Source organism: Ranitomeya imitator, chromosome 7 (genome assembly GCF_032444005.1).
Source record: "Ranitomeya imitator isolate aRanImi1 chromosome 7, aRanImi1.pri, whole genome shotgun sequence".
Taxonomy (NCBI): domain Eukaryota; kingdom Metazoa; phylum Chordata; class Amphibia; order Anura; family Dendrobatidae; genus Ranitomeya; species Ranitomeya imitator.
Window position 1 is genome coordinate 62,463,449 of NC_091288.1, and position 20,476 is coordinate 62,483,924.

The following is a 20,476-nucleotide window of genomic DNA, read 5'->3' on the forward strand; positions in this document are numbered from 1 at the left end:
TTTTTCCCAGCCCGCTTGTGAAGAGGTATATATAAAAATAGCCGGGGTCGGGTGTGTCTGTGGGAGTTCTCCATACTCCCCTGCCTGTCTCCCAATATTATAAATAGAATTCTTCGTCTGGCTGCAAACTGTACAGTAATGAGGCCAACTGCATCCCGGTATAGTACAGGGTGACCGGAAAGCAACATGGCTTCCAAGGGTGGATTCATATCTAATGATTTCACCGAAAATCATGAACACAAATAACTACAACTTACATGGTCAGAGCTGATGCATTATATCATTACCCGTCTCATGAAAACTCAGCAGATCCAATTTTATTCTGATTAAAGTATATACCTGCGGCAAACAACTTATTATTGGCCACAGTCATTATTTTTCTTTCAGCTCAGTTTGGATCTCTAGTGGAAGTGAATGGAGACAGCTATCATGTGGAACTTAACGGGCCCGATTCTTGGCATAGGTGCACCCTGCATGTAATGGGGCATCGATGGCATATTCTGTGGATAATCCATAAATGTCTACCATGAAAATACCCTTTTACCCAACGAGGATTCAGAAAATAAAAATCTAGGGAACCTTAAAGGGGGTATCCAGGATGTTACAAAAAACAAAAATGTATCTAAGCACTACCAGGCAGGTAATTCCAGCTTACCTGCCTGTTGTGCCCGGCGCCGTTCTTCCCCGACACAGAGAGGTCACAGACCGCTCCTGCCGGGGATTCAGCTGCCCCTACTGACGTGACGGGGCGGGACTTCCAAGGTAATTCTGATCGACAGCCAGTTAGGAAGCAGGATCCAGCTATCAATCAGAATGACCTCAAACGTCCCACCCCATCTACAGAGCGGACCGGAAAAGAAGCCTCCGCACTGTAGATGTGACGTTAACAGAGGCTTCTGAATCTCTGGCAGGAGCGGTCAGTGACCGCTCTGTACCGGGGAAGAATGGCGCAACAGGCAGGTAAGCAGCAACTATCTACCTGTTAATGGTTAGACACATTTTTTGCTTTTTGTAAAATACCAGATATCACCATTAAAGAGGTTTTCTACTAATTTCACCAGGTATTCCCATATAAAGTAGGGCAGCACCTGTAAAGCCTATGTGATACCATTCTAGAATGCTGCATATAAGTCCCCATGTTCTCCGCATAACACAAAAAAGAGCTTTTACTTTACTCGCCTACGGGGCAGTCCGGTCCGATGGGCGCCAGTGCTCTTGGTCTGGCGCCTCCTCTTATCTTTCTTCGTGTGGATGGACAAGTTCTAGGTTATCCACACAGTGTCCTCGGCATCACACTCCTGCGCAGGCGCTCTTCTCTCTGCCCTGCCGAAGGAAAAGTACTGTGTTATGTGTTATTTTTTATTATTATTTTTTTTCCACATACCTGGGCTATTTAAATAAGGATTTCTCTTGGTCCTACGTTAATGGATTACACTGACTGTATAAAGGCAGGCAAAGCACCAAGACTACGGCCTCTCCCCCCTTACATCACTGCCCTGGACATATTCCAGCGTGCCATATGAGGTAGGAATCCAACTCCGCTACCGGTGACAACAAGCTGAATGGAGAAGTGCAGAGGTCAGCCACATGACGGCTGCAAGGATCTCCAGCTCTGCGGGATATTTTTGTCACTGTGCATGGATTACAAAGCATGACTGCTTATAAGAATGCAGCAAACCTTACATAATGTGTGTTATATCCGACCTTGACCATTGCAATGGGATGTCAACAGAGCGCACCAGACCGTAGGGTGAGATGTTAATAAAAAGATGTAATAAGTCCAGGTAATGTGCTCACCTGAGCGAGCTGGGAAAGCTCAATAACGACTGCTGCTGACAGTCATCTGTCTCTTACAGTCATCTCCGGCTGACTCCTGCTTACTATGTCACGAGCAAGAAGGGGTTAATTAGAAAAATGCACTTGAACATGTTCCAAATTGTTCAAAAACTGAAGGACATGTCACATGCTACATTGAATGTTTGTTTTAGGCCAAATTCAGGGGTCTGTGAAACATGGGCGAGGTACAGACTGTGATGGCTGCATCGGCTGAGTTTCTCCTGCTCCAAACGCTACAGTCTCATATCTGCCTATGGGCTGACAAGGAAAAGGGATAGAACATGTTGCCTCCTGGCACAACAACTTCAAGATGGATTTGTAACCTCAGGCTAGTGGAAACCCACCACAAAACTGCTCACCTTAAGAGGTTGGGCAGGGAGCAGGGACACACTGTGGGTCAGCATATGGTGTAGACCCAAGTGCTCGAGGAACCAGTTGGAGACATCACAGACTGATGTCTGCATTGGTCACGTCTCTACTGACCCTAACTCAACAAGCCCATATCTGCCTATGAGCAGTGTGGGATTGGGGTGCCAAGGACCCACCAGTAGTACCGACTCTGGAGGCCCACTGTTCAGCTACATGCAAATATTTCATTACCCTCTTTCATAAATGTATTAATATACTGGGTAGTTTGGTAACTGAATGAGGAGATGCTGCCAGGACATAGTAAATTAAGTGTATTGTGCCAAGAATTGCTTACATAGGAGGCCCACCAGGGGATTCACCTGTTCCCCGGTGTGCTAGTCCAAGACTGCCTATGAGGCTGCTGTCACACTAGCAGTATTTGGTCAGTATTTTACATCAGTATTTGTAAGCCAAAACCAGGAGTGGAACAATTAGAGGAAAAGTATAATAGAAACATATGCATCACTTCTGCATTTATCACCCACTCTTGGTTTTGGCTTACAAATACTGATGTAAAATACTGACCAAATACTGCTCGTGTGACAGCAGCCTGAGGCTGTTGAGTCTGGTTAAGGAGTTGTACTTATAGCAATAGAAAACACGGCACTCAGGGATTCTTGGTGGTGCACAAGTTAGGTATCCAACCCGTAGACTGTAAACAATAAATTACTTGGCAATCAGGAGAATATTTTCATAATGAGAAGTGAAAAATTCATTTATTGGGTGCATCCAGTTCAAATTTAAACGTTTTCGGTCTAATCACAAGACCTTCATCAGAAACCGTTTGAGAGTACTAGAATATATATACAGAAAAAACAAGAAAGGTTTTTTTAGAAAAAGATTACATGATGCACAGTATAAACATGAGCATGTTACATTCTGGTCAAAATATAATAAATACATCACATGTTGAACGATGGACAACGACGGTGGCGGTCAGAACAAGTCCGGCCTGGTGTTTCGTGAGTCGTGAGCTTCGTATAAGAGATATTGTAAACTGTGGACGTGATAAGGAAAAAATTGTACAGTGATGGTGGTGCATCCTTGCCAAGGGCATAGCTGAACGAGAGGCAAATAGATCATCCCCAGGAAAAAGGATACTGACTATGAAGTGACCTCCCGAGATGCGGGGTCACAGAGAGAGGGTGCAAAGGGAGACTGCCTAAAATACAAAAAGATTACATTAAAAATAAGACATGGACATATGGAGATAGATGCCATAGTGCAGGTATCGTGTGGGGCAACCGGGCACATGGCTCAGTGAACCTGTTAAGAGTAACCAATAAAGCCCTTATACGTGACCACCTAGAGCCTGTATGAAGAGAGACATGAGAATACAAACTATAAGACCCAGATAAAGCGCCACCTGAGGCCCCAAATTAATACCTGGAAAGCACACTGACTATATACGGGCCCACAAGGGTGCCGGCGTCAGATAGGGTCCGGGAGAAGAGAGCGCCTGGGAACCAAAAGAGGAGGAGAATTACCCATCTTTATGGAGCTTGCTGCCAGGCCCCAGTCCGAAAAAAAGGGGGGGGGGGGGACAATAGGGATAAGGACATTAAGGGACAAAGGACAAAGGCCACTGTTACCTGAGGGTCCGGAGGTGTGAGGGAAGAGCGCTGGAGAGAGGCGAGGTACTCGCAAGAGCTGAAGCGCTGTAGACAAGGGAGAAGATAACAGGGGTCGGACATAAAGTAAAAGGGAGCACGGGCAGATGAAGAACGCTGAAGCAGGAGCCCATACCTGGAACCACGGAGCGCACCGGCGCGATGTGACAGGGGTAGCGTTGCTCCCGGGACTGGTGACGGGCAGAGGCACTTCCGGGTTTAAGTGCGTACTGCCCCGCGGTCACCTGACCGGCCGCGTCACAAGGACACGTGACCGGAGAATCAGCGCGCGCGCAATGGAGCAGTCGGCTCAGAAGAGCCAGGGAGGTGACCAGAACCTACAGCGCCTGCGCAAATGGGCAAAAGCCCAAACGGAGCAGCGTGTGTGAGGCCATAACAAGAGAATCGCAGTGCTGGGCGGGTCTAGACACAGATAGAAAAGCAGAGCTGAGGATAGATGTGAGAACACTCAGCATAGGGGACACGGTACACATGTAGAAAGAAAACAGGACCCTAAAAGGTGGTCACACGGCTGCGATATAGAGATGGGGATAACACTCTATATCAGATATGGCATTGTGCATAAATACTATACCGTGTGAGGTAGGACCAGTGCTCGGTGCGAGGGGTGCAGTTAACGATTCTGTGGGGAAAAAAAAGGGGACAACACAGTTAAAACCGAACAGCAGTTAAACAAGGTCAATCAAATCTCACAAATATACTAACATTGTCCACATTATATTACAAAAAAGCTGAGACGTCATAGTCCCTATTTAATCCCTTCGGTTCTAGAGTCTGTAACGTGTATATCCAGTATGCTTCCCTTCTTTGAAGCATCTTAGTACGGTTCTGGCCTCTTCTAGGAATGTCAACCTGTTCCAGAACCTGGAACCGGAGTTGGGAAATACTGTGATTCTTCTCAAAGAAATGATGTGGAAGGGGGAGGTGCGTCTTATTACATCGGATAGTAGATTTATGTTGGGCCACTCTATCCCTCACTGTTTGTGTGGTCTCGCCCACATATGCCAAGCCACAAGGGCATTTGATCAGATAGACCACATGTGTAGACTCACAGGTGTAGAAGCCTTTTATGGGGATGGCCTTGCCAGTTTGTGGGTGAAAGACGGAGGGACCCTTTTGTACGTTACTACACTGAAGGCAATTCAGGCAGGGAAATGTACCGCGTTTCTGTGTTTGAAGAAAAGTTTGCTTAGGGACCAACGTGCCAGAGCCAACTTTGCCTTGACTAACCTGTCCTTAAGGTTTCTAGCTCGCTTGAAGCATGACAGGAAAGGCACTTTGAACTCAGGAATTTTAGGATAGCTTTTTGTCAGAATGTTCCAGTGTTTCCTTATGGTAGCTTGTACTAGGTTAGAGAAAGGATGGAAAGTGGACACGAAGGGAATTCTCTTTGGACTCTCCTTGGGTTTAGTGTTTGACAGATTCCTTCTGGCTTCCGTCAATACCCCACGGGGATAACCCCTATTAGTGAATTTGTTTTCCATCTCATTGAGTCTAGTTTTTTTTAAGAAATCATCGGAGACAATTCTTTCCACCCTATGGAATTGTGATTTTGGGATGGAGTTCTTAATGGAGGGGGGGTGGCAACTAGAAAAATGCAGAAGACCATTACGATCAGTAGGTTTTGTAAATATATCTATAGCTAGAAGACCCTCCCTTTCCTTGTATATCAAGGTGTCCAAAAAGCTGATCCTATGTGTGTCATATTGTATAGTGAATTTGAGTTCAGGCCAGATACTGTTAAGATGTTGGTCAAAAGACAAAAGTGATTCGATCGGGCCGTCCCAAATGCAAAATATATCATTGATATATCTCCGCCAGACCTTACAGTGAGTCGTGAATAAGGGATGATTGTACACAAAATCGTTTTCAAAAGACGCCATGTATGCCACAGCGTAAGGAGGCGCTACGTTCGCGCCCATTGCAGTGCCTTGTTGCTGGGCATAGAACGTGTCCTGAAACATGAAGTAATTTTCTTTAAGTACCAAGCCCAGAAGGTCGGCACAGAAATGACGGATTTTGATATCCATGTTATTTTCACTCAGGAGTCTATCTGTGGCTGCTAAACCCTTCTCATGTACTATGGAGGTGTACAAGCTGTTAACATCCCAGGTGATCAAAAGGGAGGGGGGGGATATGGGGCCCAAGGATCTAATAACTTGAATAAAATCATTGGTATCAAGCAAAAATGAACGGGTGGTCTTGACTAATGGCGTTAAAATCTTTTCCAGTACTATGGATAGTGGTGACCGTACCGAATCGGTTAAAGCTACGATGGGCCGGCTAGGTGGTTTGACTAATCTTTTATGTATCTTGGGCAAGACGTAGAATATGGGGGTGATGGGATCCCTTTTAATGAGGAAATCCCTCATTTTACTGTCGATGGTACCTGCATGGAAGTGGAAATCTATGATGGGCGCAATTTTTTGGACTAACTGGTTTAGAGGATTATATGGTATAACCTTGTATACTGTGTCGTCACCCAGTTGTCTGAACACTTCATAAAGGTAGTCAGTTCTGTCCATAATTACCGTCGCCCCACCCTTATCTGCAGGTTTAATTATTAGAGACTTATCCGATGACAGTTGCTCCAGTGAAAGTCTCTCCGAGTGTGAGAGATTGGTTTGAAACTGGAACTTCCCCTGATCCATTTCTCGAGTCAGTGTATGGATATCCCTCTCAACGAGGGAGACGAAGGTTTCCACTGGTGGATTGGATCGAGGCGGCATGTATGAACTGTGGGCCCGTAGCCCCAGGTCACGAAGTTCAAGTAACGATTTGTCCTGCGTAGAGGGATTCAAAGCTGGGGGTTGTTCCGAGAAGTGGACACGTAGTCTGAGGTTGTTGTACTGCCAGTCGGACTGGCCGGCAGCTGCATACGAATACATGCTGTCCCGATCAGGTCAGGAGAGCCGACGGCCAGTCCGAGCATTGCATTGTGATCTTCGTCCGAGTTATATGACCATCTGACTGCACCCTCAGGTGTTTTCTTCTAGACAGACCCTCCATACTACACAATAGCAGTCAATGAATAAGGTTTAAAAAAAAATGTGTAAAAAGACAGTGGGAGAAATAAATAAATAATCAGTGAAAAAATGTTTCAGGAATCAACCAAAAAAAATACTCAAAGAAAAAAAATAAGGGAAAAAAGCAGTGTGAACATATCTTTAATGAGTCTTTTGAAGGTTTTTTTTTGAGTATTTTTAGTTGACTGTGCCTAGTTTGAGTCGTTCCATTTTAAGTATTCAAAAATGGTGACTCTTTCAGATGGAAACCACCTTAGGAAATGCCGCTTTTTTTTAGGGAGTATTTGGATGTGTTTTTCCTTTCCTGCAATGGTTTTGAAAAGTTTTGGAAGAGATTTTGGTAGTTTCAGAGGAAGTTTTCCATTTCCTGAAGCTATATTTTATGCAGCCTTTTGGGTTTTTTTTCAGTGCCTAATTTGGAGCAATTTTCCATCGGGAGCTGCTTCAAAGAAGTAGTACACACGTTCTTTGTTCCCTCCTGGAATTTTTTCAAAACTTAAAGTAGAAAGAAAAATGTCTCAAAAGACTGAACATATGAACAGAAAAGTGGATTTACAGGAAGAGTGTTTAAACCTTTTTTATATAGAGGAAGACGGAGGTATCAATCATGTGCTGCCGATATCCAAGAATCGGTAAAATTAAAACATTTATTTACACAGGTGTAAAAGTCAATGCGTTTCGAGGTTTGTGTCCTGCGTGACCTTGAAATGCGTTGACTTTTAAACCTGTGTACATAAATGTTTTAATTTTACTGATTTTTGGATCTCAGCAGCGCATGAGTGATCCCTCCGTCTTCCTCTCTGTATCTATGGCCGTCCTTCTGACGGGTGTCTGTGCAGCAGCTGTGTTATATGCTCGCTCTCAGCCACTCAGCAACCTAGCAAGGTCAGTGTATCTCCCCTTTTCCTGACACCCCATTGTCGCTGGATAAGACCCTATTGTGCTTTTTCTTTTCCCAGTTTTGTTTCTTCCATAATAAACCTTTTTTAAGCGATTTCTCCGGCATTATTTTTTGAGAAGCCCTGCTTCAAAAAATCTTGCTGTGTACATACCCTAACATCACGGCACAATTAAGTATTTGGCCAGTTTTTTTTTACCTCAGTATTAAAAAGCCCAAAACAGGAGAGGAACAGTCACAGGAAATATATAATAGAAACATTTCTGCATTTTCACCCATTCCTGGTTGTGTCATACTGGGGTAAAATACTGACCAGACACAGAACGTGTGAACGTGGCCTAATGATTGCACAGCACCTAGATTTGAGCAAGTTCTATAAGGATCTACTTAGGAGACGTGCACTTGTTTTTTAATGTGGTGATTCCTTCCAAAAAAAAAGTTTTTCAAAGAACACTGTGATTCAAGCTTCAGGAGGCTAATTTGCATATTCCCGGTGCCTTCTGGGAGAAGCGAAGTCTCCCTAAGCTAGAAGATCGTTGGGTACAGCCGGGACCAGCTGCTTCGAAAGCATCACCAAACCGCGCGCCTTACGGCGCGCAAATTTTTGCCTGTAGGACATTATTGCAAGAGAGCTTGGCTGAGTAGATTACACAAGAAGGAAAACACACAGCAAGTCAGCAGGATCTAGGAGCAACATGGCAGATGTGACAACCTACATGGTGAGCTGCAGCATGTGCTACATGTTCACAGATCGACCAGAAGAAGAATCCAATTTCACCTGTCAGAAGTGTAGACTAGTGGCCCTTTTAGAAGAAAAGGTGCGGGGTCTGGAAGAAAGAATAGCAACTTTGAAACTCATCAAAGAGAATGAAGACTTTCTAGACAGAACAGAAGCATCTCTACTGGTCACAGAAGGTGCAAAAAGTGTCAGAGAACCTCCAAAAGCAGATGAGTGGAAGCATGTGACCAAAAGAAGCAAGAAGACCATGGAGAAATCACCAACCACACAACTGAAGAACCGATATCAAATCTTTGTAGAGGATGAAGATGGCACACCTAAGAATGAAGCAATACCAGCAAGCAAAAAAGAAAAGGGCACACAGCAACAAGTGACAGCAAAAAGTACAGCCAAGAAGCAACGAAGAGTGGTGGTGGTGGGAGACTCACTACTGAGAGGCACAGAAGCAGCCATCTGCAGACCGGACATAACTGCAAGAGAAGTATGCTGCCTTCCAGGTGCGATGATCAAGGATGTGACCGATAGGATACCAAAGCTCTTCAGCTCCAAGGACGTCCACCCATTTCTTCTGATACATGTTGGCACCAATGACACGGCAAGGAAGGACCTACCGACAATCTGCAAGGACTTTGAAGAGTTGGGGAAGAAAGTAAAGGAACTGGATGCACAGGTAGTTTTTTCTTCTATCCTTCCAGTAGATCGGCATGGCACCAGGAGATGGAACAGGATCCTTGATGCAAACAACTGGCTAAGACGATGGTGCAGACAACAAGGATTTGGATTCCTGGACCACGGTGTGAATTACTGGTATGATGGACTCCTCGCCAGAGACGGACTACACCTCAACAAACCTGGGAAACACACATTCGCCAGAAGACTCGCTACACTCATCAGGAGGGCGTTAAACGAGAAGAAGAGGGGACGGGAAGAAAAACAGACTCGTACAAAGACGACCCAGGAAAACATACTCAGAAGGGAGGTAAGAACATTTCTAAAACAATCCACAGTGAGGAGATTGGAACAAAACAAAATCCTCTAAACTGCATGCTCGCAAACGCCAGAAGCCTGACAAACAAGATGGAAGAACTAGAAGCAGAAATATCTACAGGTAACTTTGACATAGTGGGAATAACCGAGACATGGTTAGATGAAAGCTATGACTGGGCAGTTAACTTACAGGGTTACAGTCTGTTTAGAAAGGATCGTAAAAATCGGAGAGGAGGAGGGGTTTGTCTCTATGTAAAGTCTTGTCTAAAGTCCACTTTAAGGGAGGATATTAGCGAAGGGTATGAAGATGTCGAGTCCATATGGGTTGAAATTCATGGAGGGAAAAATGGTAACAAAATTCTCATTGGGGTCTGTTACAAACCCCCAAATATAACAGAAAGCATGGAAAGTCTACTTCTAAAGCAGATAGATGAAGCTGCAACCCATAATGAGGTCCTGGTTATGGGGGACTTTAACTACCCGGATATTAACTGGGAAACAGAAACCTGTGAAACCCATAAAGGCAACAGGTTTCTGCTAATAACCAAGAAAAATTATCTTTCACAATTGGTGCAGAATCCAACCAGAGGAGCAGCACTTTTAGACCTAATACTATCTAATAGACCTGACAGAATAACAAATCTGCAGGTGGTTGGGCATTTAGGAAATAGCGACCACAATATTGTGCAGTTTCACCTGTCTTTCACTAGGGGGACTTGTCAGGGAGTCACAAAAACATTGAACTTTAGGAAGGCAAAGTTTGAACAGCTTAGAGATGCCCTTAATCTGGTAGACTGGGACAATATCCTCAGAAATGAGAATACAGATAATAAATGGGAAATGTTTAAGAACATCCTAAATAGGCAGTGTAAGCGGTTTATACCTTGTGGGAATAAAAGGACTAGAAATAGGAAAAACCCAATGTGGCTAAACAAAGAAGTAAGACAGGCAATTAACAGTAAAAAGAAAGCATTTGCACTACTAAAGCAGGATGGCACCATTGAAGCTCTAAAAAACTATAGGGAGAAAAATACTTTATCTAAAAAACTAATTAAAGCTGCCAAAAAGGAAACAGAGAAGCACATTGCTAAGGAGAGTAAAACTAATCCCAAACTGTTCTTCAACTATATCAATAGTAAAAGAATAAAAACTGAAAATGTAGGCCCCTTAAAAAATAGTGAGGAAAGAATGGTTGTAGATGACGAGGAAAAAGCTAACATATTAAACACCTTCTTCTCCACGGTATTCACGGTGGAAAATGAAATGCTAGGTGAAATCCCAAGAAACAATGAAAACCCTATATTAAGGGTCACCAATCTAACTCAAGAAGAGGTGCGAAACCGGCTAAATAAGATTAAAATAGATAAATCTCCGGGTCCGGATGGCATACACCCACGAGTACTAAGAGAACTAAGTAATGTAATAGATAAACCATTATTTCTTATTTTTAGTGACTCTATAGCGACAGGGTCTGTTCCGCAGGACTGGCGCATAGCAAATGTGGTGCCAATATTCAAAAAGGGCTCTAAAAGTGAACCTGGAAATTATAGGCCAGTAAGTCTAACCTCTATTGTTGGTAAAATATTTGAAGGGTTTCTGAGGGATGTTATTCTGGATTATCTCAATGAGAATAACTGTTTAACTCCATATCAGCATGGGTTTATGAGAAATCGCTCCTGTCAAACCAATCTAATCAGTTTTTATGAAGAGGTAAGCTATAGACTGGACCACGGTGAGTCATTGGACGTGGTATATCTCGATTTTTCCAAAGCGTTTGATACCGTGCCGCACAAGAGGTTGGTACACAAAATGAGAATGCTTGGTCTGGGGGAAAATGTGTGTAAATGGGTTAGTAACTGGCTTAGTGATAGAAAGCAGAGGGTGGTTATAAATGGTATAGTCTCTAACTGGGTCGCTGTGACCAGTGGGGTACCGCAGGGGTCAGTATTGGGACCTGTTCTCTTCAACATATTCATTAATGATCTGGTAGAAGGTTTACACAGTAAAATATCGATATTTGCAGATGATACAAAACTATGTAAAGCAGTTAATACAAGAGAAGATAGTATTCTGCTACAGATGGATCTGGATAAGTTGGAAACTTGGGCTGAAAGGTGGCAGATGAGGTTTAACAATGATAAATGTAAGGTTATACACATGGGAAGAGGGAATCAATATCACCATTACACACTGAACGGGAAACCACTGGGTAAATCTGACAGGGAGAAGGACTTGGGGATCCTAGTTAATGATAAACTTACCTGGAGCAGCCAGTGCCAGGCAGCAGCTGCCAAGGCAAACAGGATCATGGGGTGCATTAAAAGAGGTCTGGATACACATGATGAGAGCATTATACTGCCTCTGTACAAATCCCTAGTTAGACCGCACATGGAGTACTGTGTCCAGTTTTGGGCACCGGTGCTCAGGAAGGATATAATGGAACTAGAGAGAGTACAAAGGAGGGCAACAAAATTAATAAAGGGGATGGGAGAACTACAATACCCAGATAGATTAGCGAAATTAGGATTATTTAGTCTAGAAAAAAGACGACTGAGGGGCGATCTAATAACCATGTATAAGTATATAAGGGGACAATACAAATATCTCGCTGAGGATCTGTTTATACCAAGGAAGGTGACGGGCACAAGGGGGCATTCTTTGCGTCTGGAGGAGAGAAGGTTTTTCCACCAACATAGAAGAGGATTCTTTACTGTTAGGGCAGTGAGAATCTGGAATTGCTTGCCTGAGGAGGTGGTGATGGCGAACTCAGTCGAGGGGTTCAAGAGAGGCCTGGATGTCTTCCTGGAGCAGAACAATATTGTATCATACAATTATTAGGTTCTGTAAAAGGACGTAGATCTGGGGATTTATTATGACGGAATATAGGCTGAACTGGATGGACAAATGTCTTTTTTCGGCCTTACTAACTATGTTACTATGTTACTGTGTGAACACAGCCTCATAGTGCCCACCTCAGCGTCCTCTCAACTGAACCTGGACGTGTGGTGGGTGCAGTACACAGGTCATCAGTGGCAGCCTGGACGTGTGGTGGGTGCAGTACACAGGTCGTCAGTGGCAGCCTGGACGTGTGGTGGGTGCACAACACAGGTCGTCAGTGGCAGCCTGGACGTGTGGTGGGTGCAGTACACAGGTCATCAGTGGCAGCCTGGACGTGTGGTGGGTGCACAACACAGGTCGTCAGTGGCAGCCTGGACGTGTGGTGGGTGCAGTACACAGGTCATCAGTGGCAGCCTGGACGTGTGGTGGGTGCAGTACACAGGTCGTCAGTGGCAGCCTGGATGTGTGGTGGGTGCAGTACACAGGTCGTCAGTGGCAGTCTGTACGTGGGGTGGGTGTAGCACACAGGGAGTCAGTGGCAGTCTGTACATGTGGTGGGTGCAGTACACAGGTCGTCAGTGGCACTCTGTACATGTGGTGGGTGCAGTACACAGGGAGTCAGTGGCACTCTGTACGTGGGGTGGGTGCAGCACACAGGGAGTCAGTGGCAGTCTGTACGTGTGGTGGGTGCAGTACACAGGGAGTCAGTGGCACTCTGTACGTGTGGTGGGTGCAGTACACAGGGAGTCAGTGGCACTCTGTATGTGGGGTGGGTGCAGCACACAGGGAGTCAGTGGCACTCTGTACGTGTGGTGGGTGCAACACACAGGGAGTCAGTGGCACTCTGTACGTGTGGTGGGTGCAGTACACAGGGAGTCAGTGGCACTCTGTACGTGGGGTGGGTGCAGCACAGGGAGTCAGTGGCAGTCTGTACGTGTGGTGGGTGCAGTACACAGGGAGTCAGTGGCAGTCTGTAGGTGTGGTGGGTGAGTCGTCAGTGACAGTCTGTACGTGTGGTGGGTGCAGCACACAGGGAGTCAGTGGCAGTCTGTACGTGTGGTGGGTGCAGTACACAGGGAGTCAGTGGCAGTCTGTAGGTGTGGTGGGTGAGTCGTCAGTGACAGTCTGTACGTGTGGTGGGTGCAGCACACAGGGAGTCAGTGGCAGTCTGTACGTGTGGTGGGTGCAGTACACAGGGAGTCAGTGGCAGTCTGTACGTGTGGTGGGTACAGTACACAGGGAGTCAGTGGCAGTCTGTACGTGTGGTGGGTGCAGCACACAGGGAGTCAGTAGCACTCTGTACGTGTGGTGGGTACAGCACACAGGGAGTCAGTGGCAGTGGCACTCTGTACGTGTGGTGGGTACAGCACACAGGGAGTCAGTGGCACTCTGTACGTGTGGTGGGTGCAGCACACAGGGAGTCAGTGGCAGTCTGTACGTGTGGTGGGTGCAGCACACAGGGAGTCAGTGGCAGTCTGTACGTGTGGTGGGTGCAGCACACAGGGAGTCAGTGGCACTCTGTACGTGGGGTGGGTGCAGCACACAGGGAGTCAGTGACAGTCTGTACTTGGGGTGGGTACAGCACACAGGGAGTCAGTGGCAGTCTGTACGTGTGGTGGGTGCAGTACACAGGGAGTCAGTGGCATTCTACGTGTGGTGGGTGCAGCACACAGGGAGTCAGTGGCAGTCTACGTGTGGTGGGTGCAGTACACAAGGGGTCAGTGGCATTCTACGTGTGGTGGGTGCAGCACACAGGTAGTCAGTGGCAGTCTACGTGTGGTGGGTGCAGTACACAGGGAGTCAGTGGCACTCTACGTGTGGTGGGTGCAGTACACAGGGAGTCAGTGGCAGTCTGTAGGTGTGGTGGGTGCAGCACACAGGGAGTCAGTGGCAGTCTGTAGGTGTGGTGGGTGCAGCACACAGGGAGTCAGTGGCAGTCTGTAGGTGTGGTGGGTGCAGTACACAGGGAGTCAGTGGCACTCTACGTGTGGTGGGTGCAGTACACAGGGAGTCAGTGGCACTCTACGTGTGGTGGGTGCAGCACACAGGGAGTCAGTGGCAGTCTGTAGGTGTGGTGGGTGCAGCACACAGGGAGTCAGTGGCAGTCTGTACGTGTGGTGGGTGCAGCACACAGGGAGTCAGTGGCAGTCTGTACGTGTGGTGGGTGCAGCACACAGTGAGTCAGTGGCACTCTACGTGTGGTGGGTGCAGCACACAGGGAGTCAGTGGCAGTCTGTATGTGTGGTGGGTGCAGCACACAGGGAGTCAGTGGCACTCTACGTGTGGTGGGTGCAGTACACAGGGAGTCAGTGGCACTCTACGTGTGGTGGGTGCAGTACACAGGGAGTCAGTGGCACTCTACGTTTGGTGGGTGCAGCACACAGGGAGTCAGTGGCAGTCTGTACGTGTGGTGGGTGCAGCACACAGGGAGTCAGTGGCACTCTACGTGTGGTGGGTGCAGCACACAGGGAGTCAGTGGCAGTCTGTACGTGTGGTGGGTGCAGCACACAGGGAGTCAGTGGCACTCTACGTGTGGTGGGTGAGTCGCCAGTGGCAGGCTACGTGTGGTGGGTGAGTCGCCAGTGGCAGGCTACGTGTGGTGGGTGAGTTGCCAGTGGCAGGCTACGTGTGGTGGGTGAGTCGCCAGTGGCACTCTCTACGTGTGGTGGGTGAGTCGCCAGTGGCACTCTCTACGTGTGGTGGGTGAGTCGCCAGTGGCACTCTCTACGTGCGGTGGGTGAGTCGCCAGTGGCACTCTCTACGTGTGGTGGGTGAGTCGCCAGTGGCAGGCTACGTGTGGTGGGTGAGTCGCCAGTGGCAGGCTACGTGTGGTGGGTGAGTCGCCAGTGGCAGGCTACGTGTGGTGGGTGAGTCGCCAGTGGCACTCTCTACGTGTGGTGGGTGAGTCGCCAGTGGCACTCTCTACGTGTGGTGGGTGAGTCGCCAGTGGCACTCTCTACGTGTGGTGGGTGAGTCACCAGTGGCACTCTCTACGTGTGGTGGGTGAGTCGCCAGTGGCAGGCTACGTGTGGTGGGTGAGTCGCCAGTGGCACTCTCTACGTGTGGTGGGTGAGTCGCCAGTGGCACTGTCTACGTGTGGTGGGTGAGTCGCCAGTGGCACTCTCTACGTGCGGTGGGTGAGTCGCCAGTGGCAGGCTACGTGTGGTGGGTGAGTCGCCAGTGGCACTCTCTACGTGTGGTGGGTGAGTCGCCAGTGGCACTCTCTACGTGTGGTGGGTGAGTCGCCAGTGGCACTCTCTACGTGCGGTGGGTGAGTCGCCAGTGGCAGGCTACGTGTGGTGGGTGAGTCGCCAGTGGCACTCTCTACGTGTGGTGGGTGAGTCGCCAGTGGCACTCTCTACGTGCGGTGGGTGAGTCGCCAGTGGCAGGCTACGTGTGGTGGGTGAGTCGCCAGTGGCACTCTCTACGTGTGGTGGGTGAGTCGCCAGTGGCACTCTCTACGTGTGGTGGGTGAGTCGCCAGTGGCACTCTCTACGTGCGGTGGGTGAGTCGCCAGTGGCAGGCTACGTGTGGTGGGTGAGTCGCCAGTGGCACTCTCTACGTGTGGTGGGTGAGTCGCCAGTGGCACTCTCTACGTGTGGTGGGTGAGTCGCCAGTGGCACTCTCTACGTGTGGTGGGTGAGTCGCCAGTGGCACTCTCTACGTGTGGTGGGTGAGTCGCCAGTGGCACTCTCTACGTGCGGTGGGTGAGTCGCCAGTGGCACTCTCTACGTGCGGTGGGTGAGTCGCCAGTGGCAGGCTACGTGCGGTGGGTGAGTCGCCAGTGGCAGCCTGTGCCGCCGCCCCGGGAGGTGAGCTGTGAGCTGTCGTCTCCAGTGTGAGGGGCGGGCGCACAGTCACACGGAGGAAATTGCCGCCTGTGCACAGTTCCTGCACCTCCCTGCACTGTGCCCGTGTGCACTGTGCCGGCGGCCGGGGAGACGGTGACCTGTTACCTGTGCAGCCTGTGAGGGTGACCGGGCCTGCGGTGCTGGGAGGCAGCGAGTCACCTGTCCGCTCCCATGAGCGCTCCTGCCCGGTGACAGAAGAGCCGCTCAGCCCCTCCACCTGCCCGGGACTAGCAGCTGATCCCCGGGAGGCTTCTCACCAGGAGACCGCAGAGCGGACGCGGCCATGCAGGACATCTCGGACTGCCTGAGCCCCGAGGCGCAGAACGTGGTAAGGACTGCGGAGGAGCCGGACTGAGCGCAGACACGACCTCCCCTGCAGGAGCCCGTGTGCACCCTGCCAGCTGCCGCCGGGGAGTGGGGAGCCCTTACCGGCTCCGGAGGGGGTCAGCCGGCCACTAATCACTTTACAATAAGTGTCCAGTAGATGAATTCTCTCCATTTATGTCCTGTTCTTATTCTCCCTGTAATATGTGGCTGCACACAATGTGCCCAGGCTCCGGGTCATCGTCCCCTCCTTCTTGGACTTTCCTGCGGTCTTGTGATTTTGGCACTTTCATCATCCTGTTTCCTCAGCGGCCCTCGGATTTCTGTCCTCCTCCTCCAGGGGAGTTGGGTCAATTAATCCGCCTTTCTTAGATGCCATGATATTTCCTCTTAGGGTATGTTCACACGTTCAGGATTTCCATCCTTTTTTTTTCCTGACTGTTTTTTAGAAAACTGCAGCTCTTGGCAGAAAACGCAGGTCCTTTTTTTGGTCCTTTTTTGGTCCGTTTTTGATGCGTTTTTTGATGCGTTTTTTTGATGCAGTTTTCTAGCCAGAGTCTGTGTGTTTTCTAGGAATTTTTTTAGGGTTAAAATGGCTGAAAATACCCTAACCCTACCCCTAACCCTACCCCTAACCCTACCCCTAACCCTACCCCTAACCCTACCCCTACCCCTATTCTAACCTTAGTGAAAAAAAAAAAAAAAAATTCTTTATTTTTTTATTGTCCCTACCTATGGGGGTGACAAAGGGGGGGGGTGTCATTTACTATTTTTTTATTTTGATCACTGAGATAGGTTATATCTCAGTGATCAAAATGCACTTTGGAACGAATCTGCCGGCCGGCAGATTCGGCGGGCGCACTGCGCATGCGCCCGCCATTTTGCAAGATGGCGGCGCCCAGGGAGAAGACGGCCGGACGGACACCGGGACGCCGGGTGAGTATAAGGGGGGGAGATTAGGGCACGGGGGGGGCATCAGAGCACTGGGGGGGGGCATCGGAGCACTGGGGGGGGGCATCGGAGCACGGGGGGGCGGGATCGGAACACGGGGGGGGGCAGCCACACTCCGCCCACGCACTTCCGCCCGCTCCCCCGCACTTCCTGCTGCAGCGGTTCTGCACATCAAACCGCAGTAAAACCCGCAGATATATTTTTGATCTGCGGGTTTTACTGCGGTTTGGACCTCACAATGGAGGTCTATGGGTGCAGAACCGCTGCGGCTCCGGAAAAAGAATTGACATGCTCCTTCTTTTTTCCGGGAGCTATTCAGCGCGTCTTTTTTTTTACAATTTCCGGACGATGTGCACAGTGTGTCCTGTTTTCCATAGGGTACAGTGTACTGTACCCTGCATGGAAAACAGCTGCGGAACCGCAGCGGCAAAACCGCCGCGGTTCCGCGGTAAAAAACGCACTGTGTGAACATGGCCTTAGGGCTTGTTCACACGCTGTGTTATTTCAAGGTGAAAAAACCGCTGCACTTTCCAGCACCAGCTAAGTGAATGAGATTTCCTGAGTCTCGTGCACACGCTGCTTATTTTTTTTCTTGCAGATATTTTGCAGCGTGTTTTACCTATTCAAATGGATGTAAAAAAGTAATAATGTGCATTTTACTCTGCGTTTTTCCTGGCAATATTCTTTTTTTTTTCTTTTTGTTTTTTTTTTTGCACAGAAAAATCTGCAATTGCTTAATGTGTGCACATACCCTAACATATGATGATGATTATTATTCTACGTTGACATATTTAGTATGTATTTCATAAATATTTTACCTCAGTATTTTTAGCCAAAACCTGGACTGAGTGATAAATACAGAAGTGGTGTCGTGTTTCTATTAGGCTATGTTCACACTCTGTGGATTTTGCTGCGGATCCGCATCAGTTTCCCATGCTCTTACAGTACAATATAAACCTATGGGAAATGCAATCCGCAGTGCACATGCTGTGGAAAAAACCACGCGGAAACGCATCGGTTTATATTCCGCAACATGTCAATTCTTTGTGCGGATTCCGTTGCGGTTTACACCTGCTACTTAATAGGAATCCGCAGGTGTAAAACCGCAGTGCAATCCGCACGAATTCCGCAGGTAAAACGCAGTGCCTTTTACCTGCAGATTTCACAAATCCATTGCGGAAAAATCCGCAGCGCTCCAAAATACGTGTGCACATACACTTAGTGCGGATCCGCAGCGCATTTTTCCGCACAGAAACGCTGCAGATCCGCACTGTGATTTACACTACAATGTAAATCAATGCGGAAAAAAAAAAGCTGTGCGGAAAAGCTGCAGACTTAAAAGTGCATGTCACTTCTTTTGTGCAGATCTGCAGCGTTTCTGCACCCTTCCATTATAGAAATCCGCAGTGGTAAAAACTGCACAAAATCCACATCAATTCTGAATAAAAAACGCACAAAATCCGCGGCAAATCTGCACCTGCAGTTTTTGCCAGGAGATGCGGATTTTGTGCAGAAAATTCTGCACCCCATTCCCCAACGTGTGCCTATAGCCTTATACTTTTCCTCTGATTGTTCCACTCCTGGTTTTGGCTACAAATATTGATGTAAAATACCGACCAAATACTGAATGTGTGAATGTGGCCTTGTTAGGGTCATGGTGGCCGCACGCAGTCCTGGTGATCTGGGGGCACGGGATCTTGTTGAGTCATCATAATGGAGGTTGTTGTAGTTTGTAGGGTGGGACATATCGTAGCTCAATCAGTAACAGACGTTTCAGGGGCTTTTGCCTGGAGTCTCTCTTTTACTTCACTTTACTATATTTTTTACGTGTTTTGTGGTTTTGGCTAGGAGATCTTACTTCATAGTTTGAGTAACAGGAAGTTGTGCCTGCAGCAATGTGCTTGTTCCGGATAAGCCGGCTCTGCGCTCGGTGCTGTACTTTGCTGCATGATGTGTCCTAAGTTATCCTCCATAGACGTCTTGCAGTTGACTCTGTTTGTCTAGAGCTTTAAACAAATGTATGGGGTTGGCTGATTTATTTCAGAGCTCTTCTGGCCATATTTGCTCAGTTTTTTTCATTACAGGGTTCCTCATATTTTACCCTTAAACATTATTGTCATCCAGCATTGATGTAACAGCAATATAGCTGTGATTATACGGCCAGGTTCACGCTGAGTCTTATGAGGAGTATTTTGATGCGGATCTGCTCCAAAAACAGCTTTTGTAAAACTCATTGTGTTCAATCCACTTTGCAGTCCATATGAGAAGTTTTTAGAGGCTTTTATTTATTTTGTTCACGCTGGAAAAGTTTAGAAGAAACCTTGGTGGAATAAAAAGTGACACTTCTGAGGAGTGGAACCCACTTCAGACTTGACACATCCAGTCAAAATGCTGTAAAAAAATAAATAAATTAAATATATGCAATAAATATATATATGCATAAATTAAATTATGCAATATATACATTTTCCCATATATATATATATATATATATAGGGAAATGTATTTCAAAGACTGTTCAGGAAAATGATGACATATGGTCAAATTCAGCTTTTCGATTTTTTTATTTTTTATTTTTATTTATTTCTCATGAGCAAGGCTTTGAAAACATGACATGTAATTCAAAGCAGAGTTTTCATGGAATTTGATCAAAACTTTACAAAAAATGTGCCAAAAACAGTGGAGGGGCTAGGGTAAAGCTTGTAAAACATGTTTAAAATCACTTGAGAAAAGAACACTTCTAAAAAAAGGAGCATTCTCTGTAATGGATTCTCCTTGAGAAACTTGCCAGATTTTTCTGGCTCTGAAAACCTCGGTGTTGCCCTAACCTTACTGCTAAAACTGCCCATAACGTCGCACCACACACGGCATTACCTGAAATCTAGGTTGTCATTGACTGTAGCTGTGCCTGCTGGGTGTACCCGCCACGGCAGTACCAGTGCCCCTTTCTTGTCCATGGTGGTGTGCCATTCTCCTCAGTCAGCAGC

General features: G+C 47.5%; 1 protein-coding gene across 30 annotated transcripts in view; it reads left to right on the forward strand.

Annotated features, from left to right (window-relative positions):
* Positions 1-20,476, forward strand: part of LRRFIP1 (LRR binding FLII interacting protein 1) — a 149,198-nt gene that overhangs the window by 45,158 nt on the left and 83,564 nt on the right. For 3 of the 30 annotated variants that reach the window (XM_069733351.1, XM_069733352.1, XM_069733358.1), the window contains exon 1: positions 16,224-16,542. The exons of 21 other annotated variants lie outside the window; for them this stretch is intronic. In XM_069733351.1, coding sequence (XP_069589452.1) covers positions 16,498-16,542 — 45 coding nt within the window. In that variant the 5' untranslated portion in view covers positions 16,224-16,497. Of the gene's footprint in view, positions 1-16,146; positions 16,543-20,476 lie in introns of those variants that run through there. 6 more of the 30 variants (XM_069733368.1, XM_069733367.1, XM_069733369.1 and 3 more) reach the window with 5 other exon arrangements.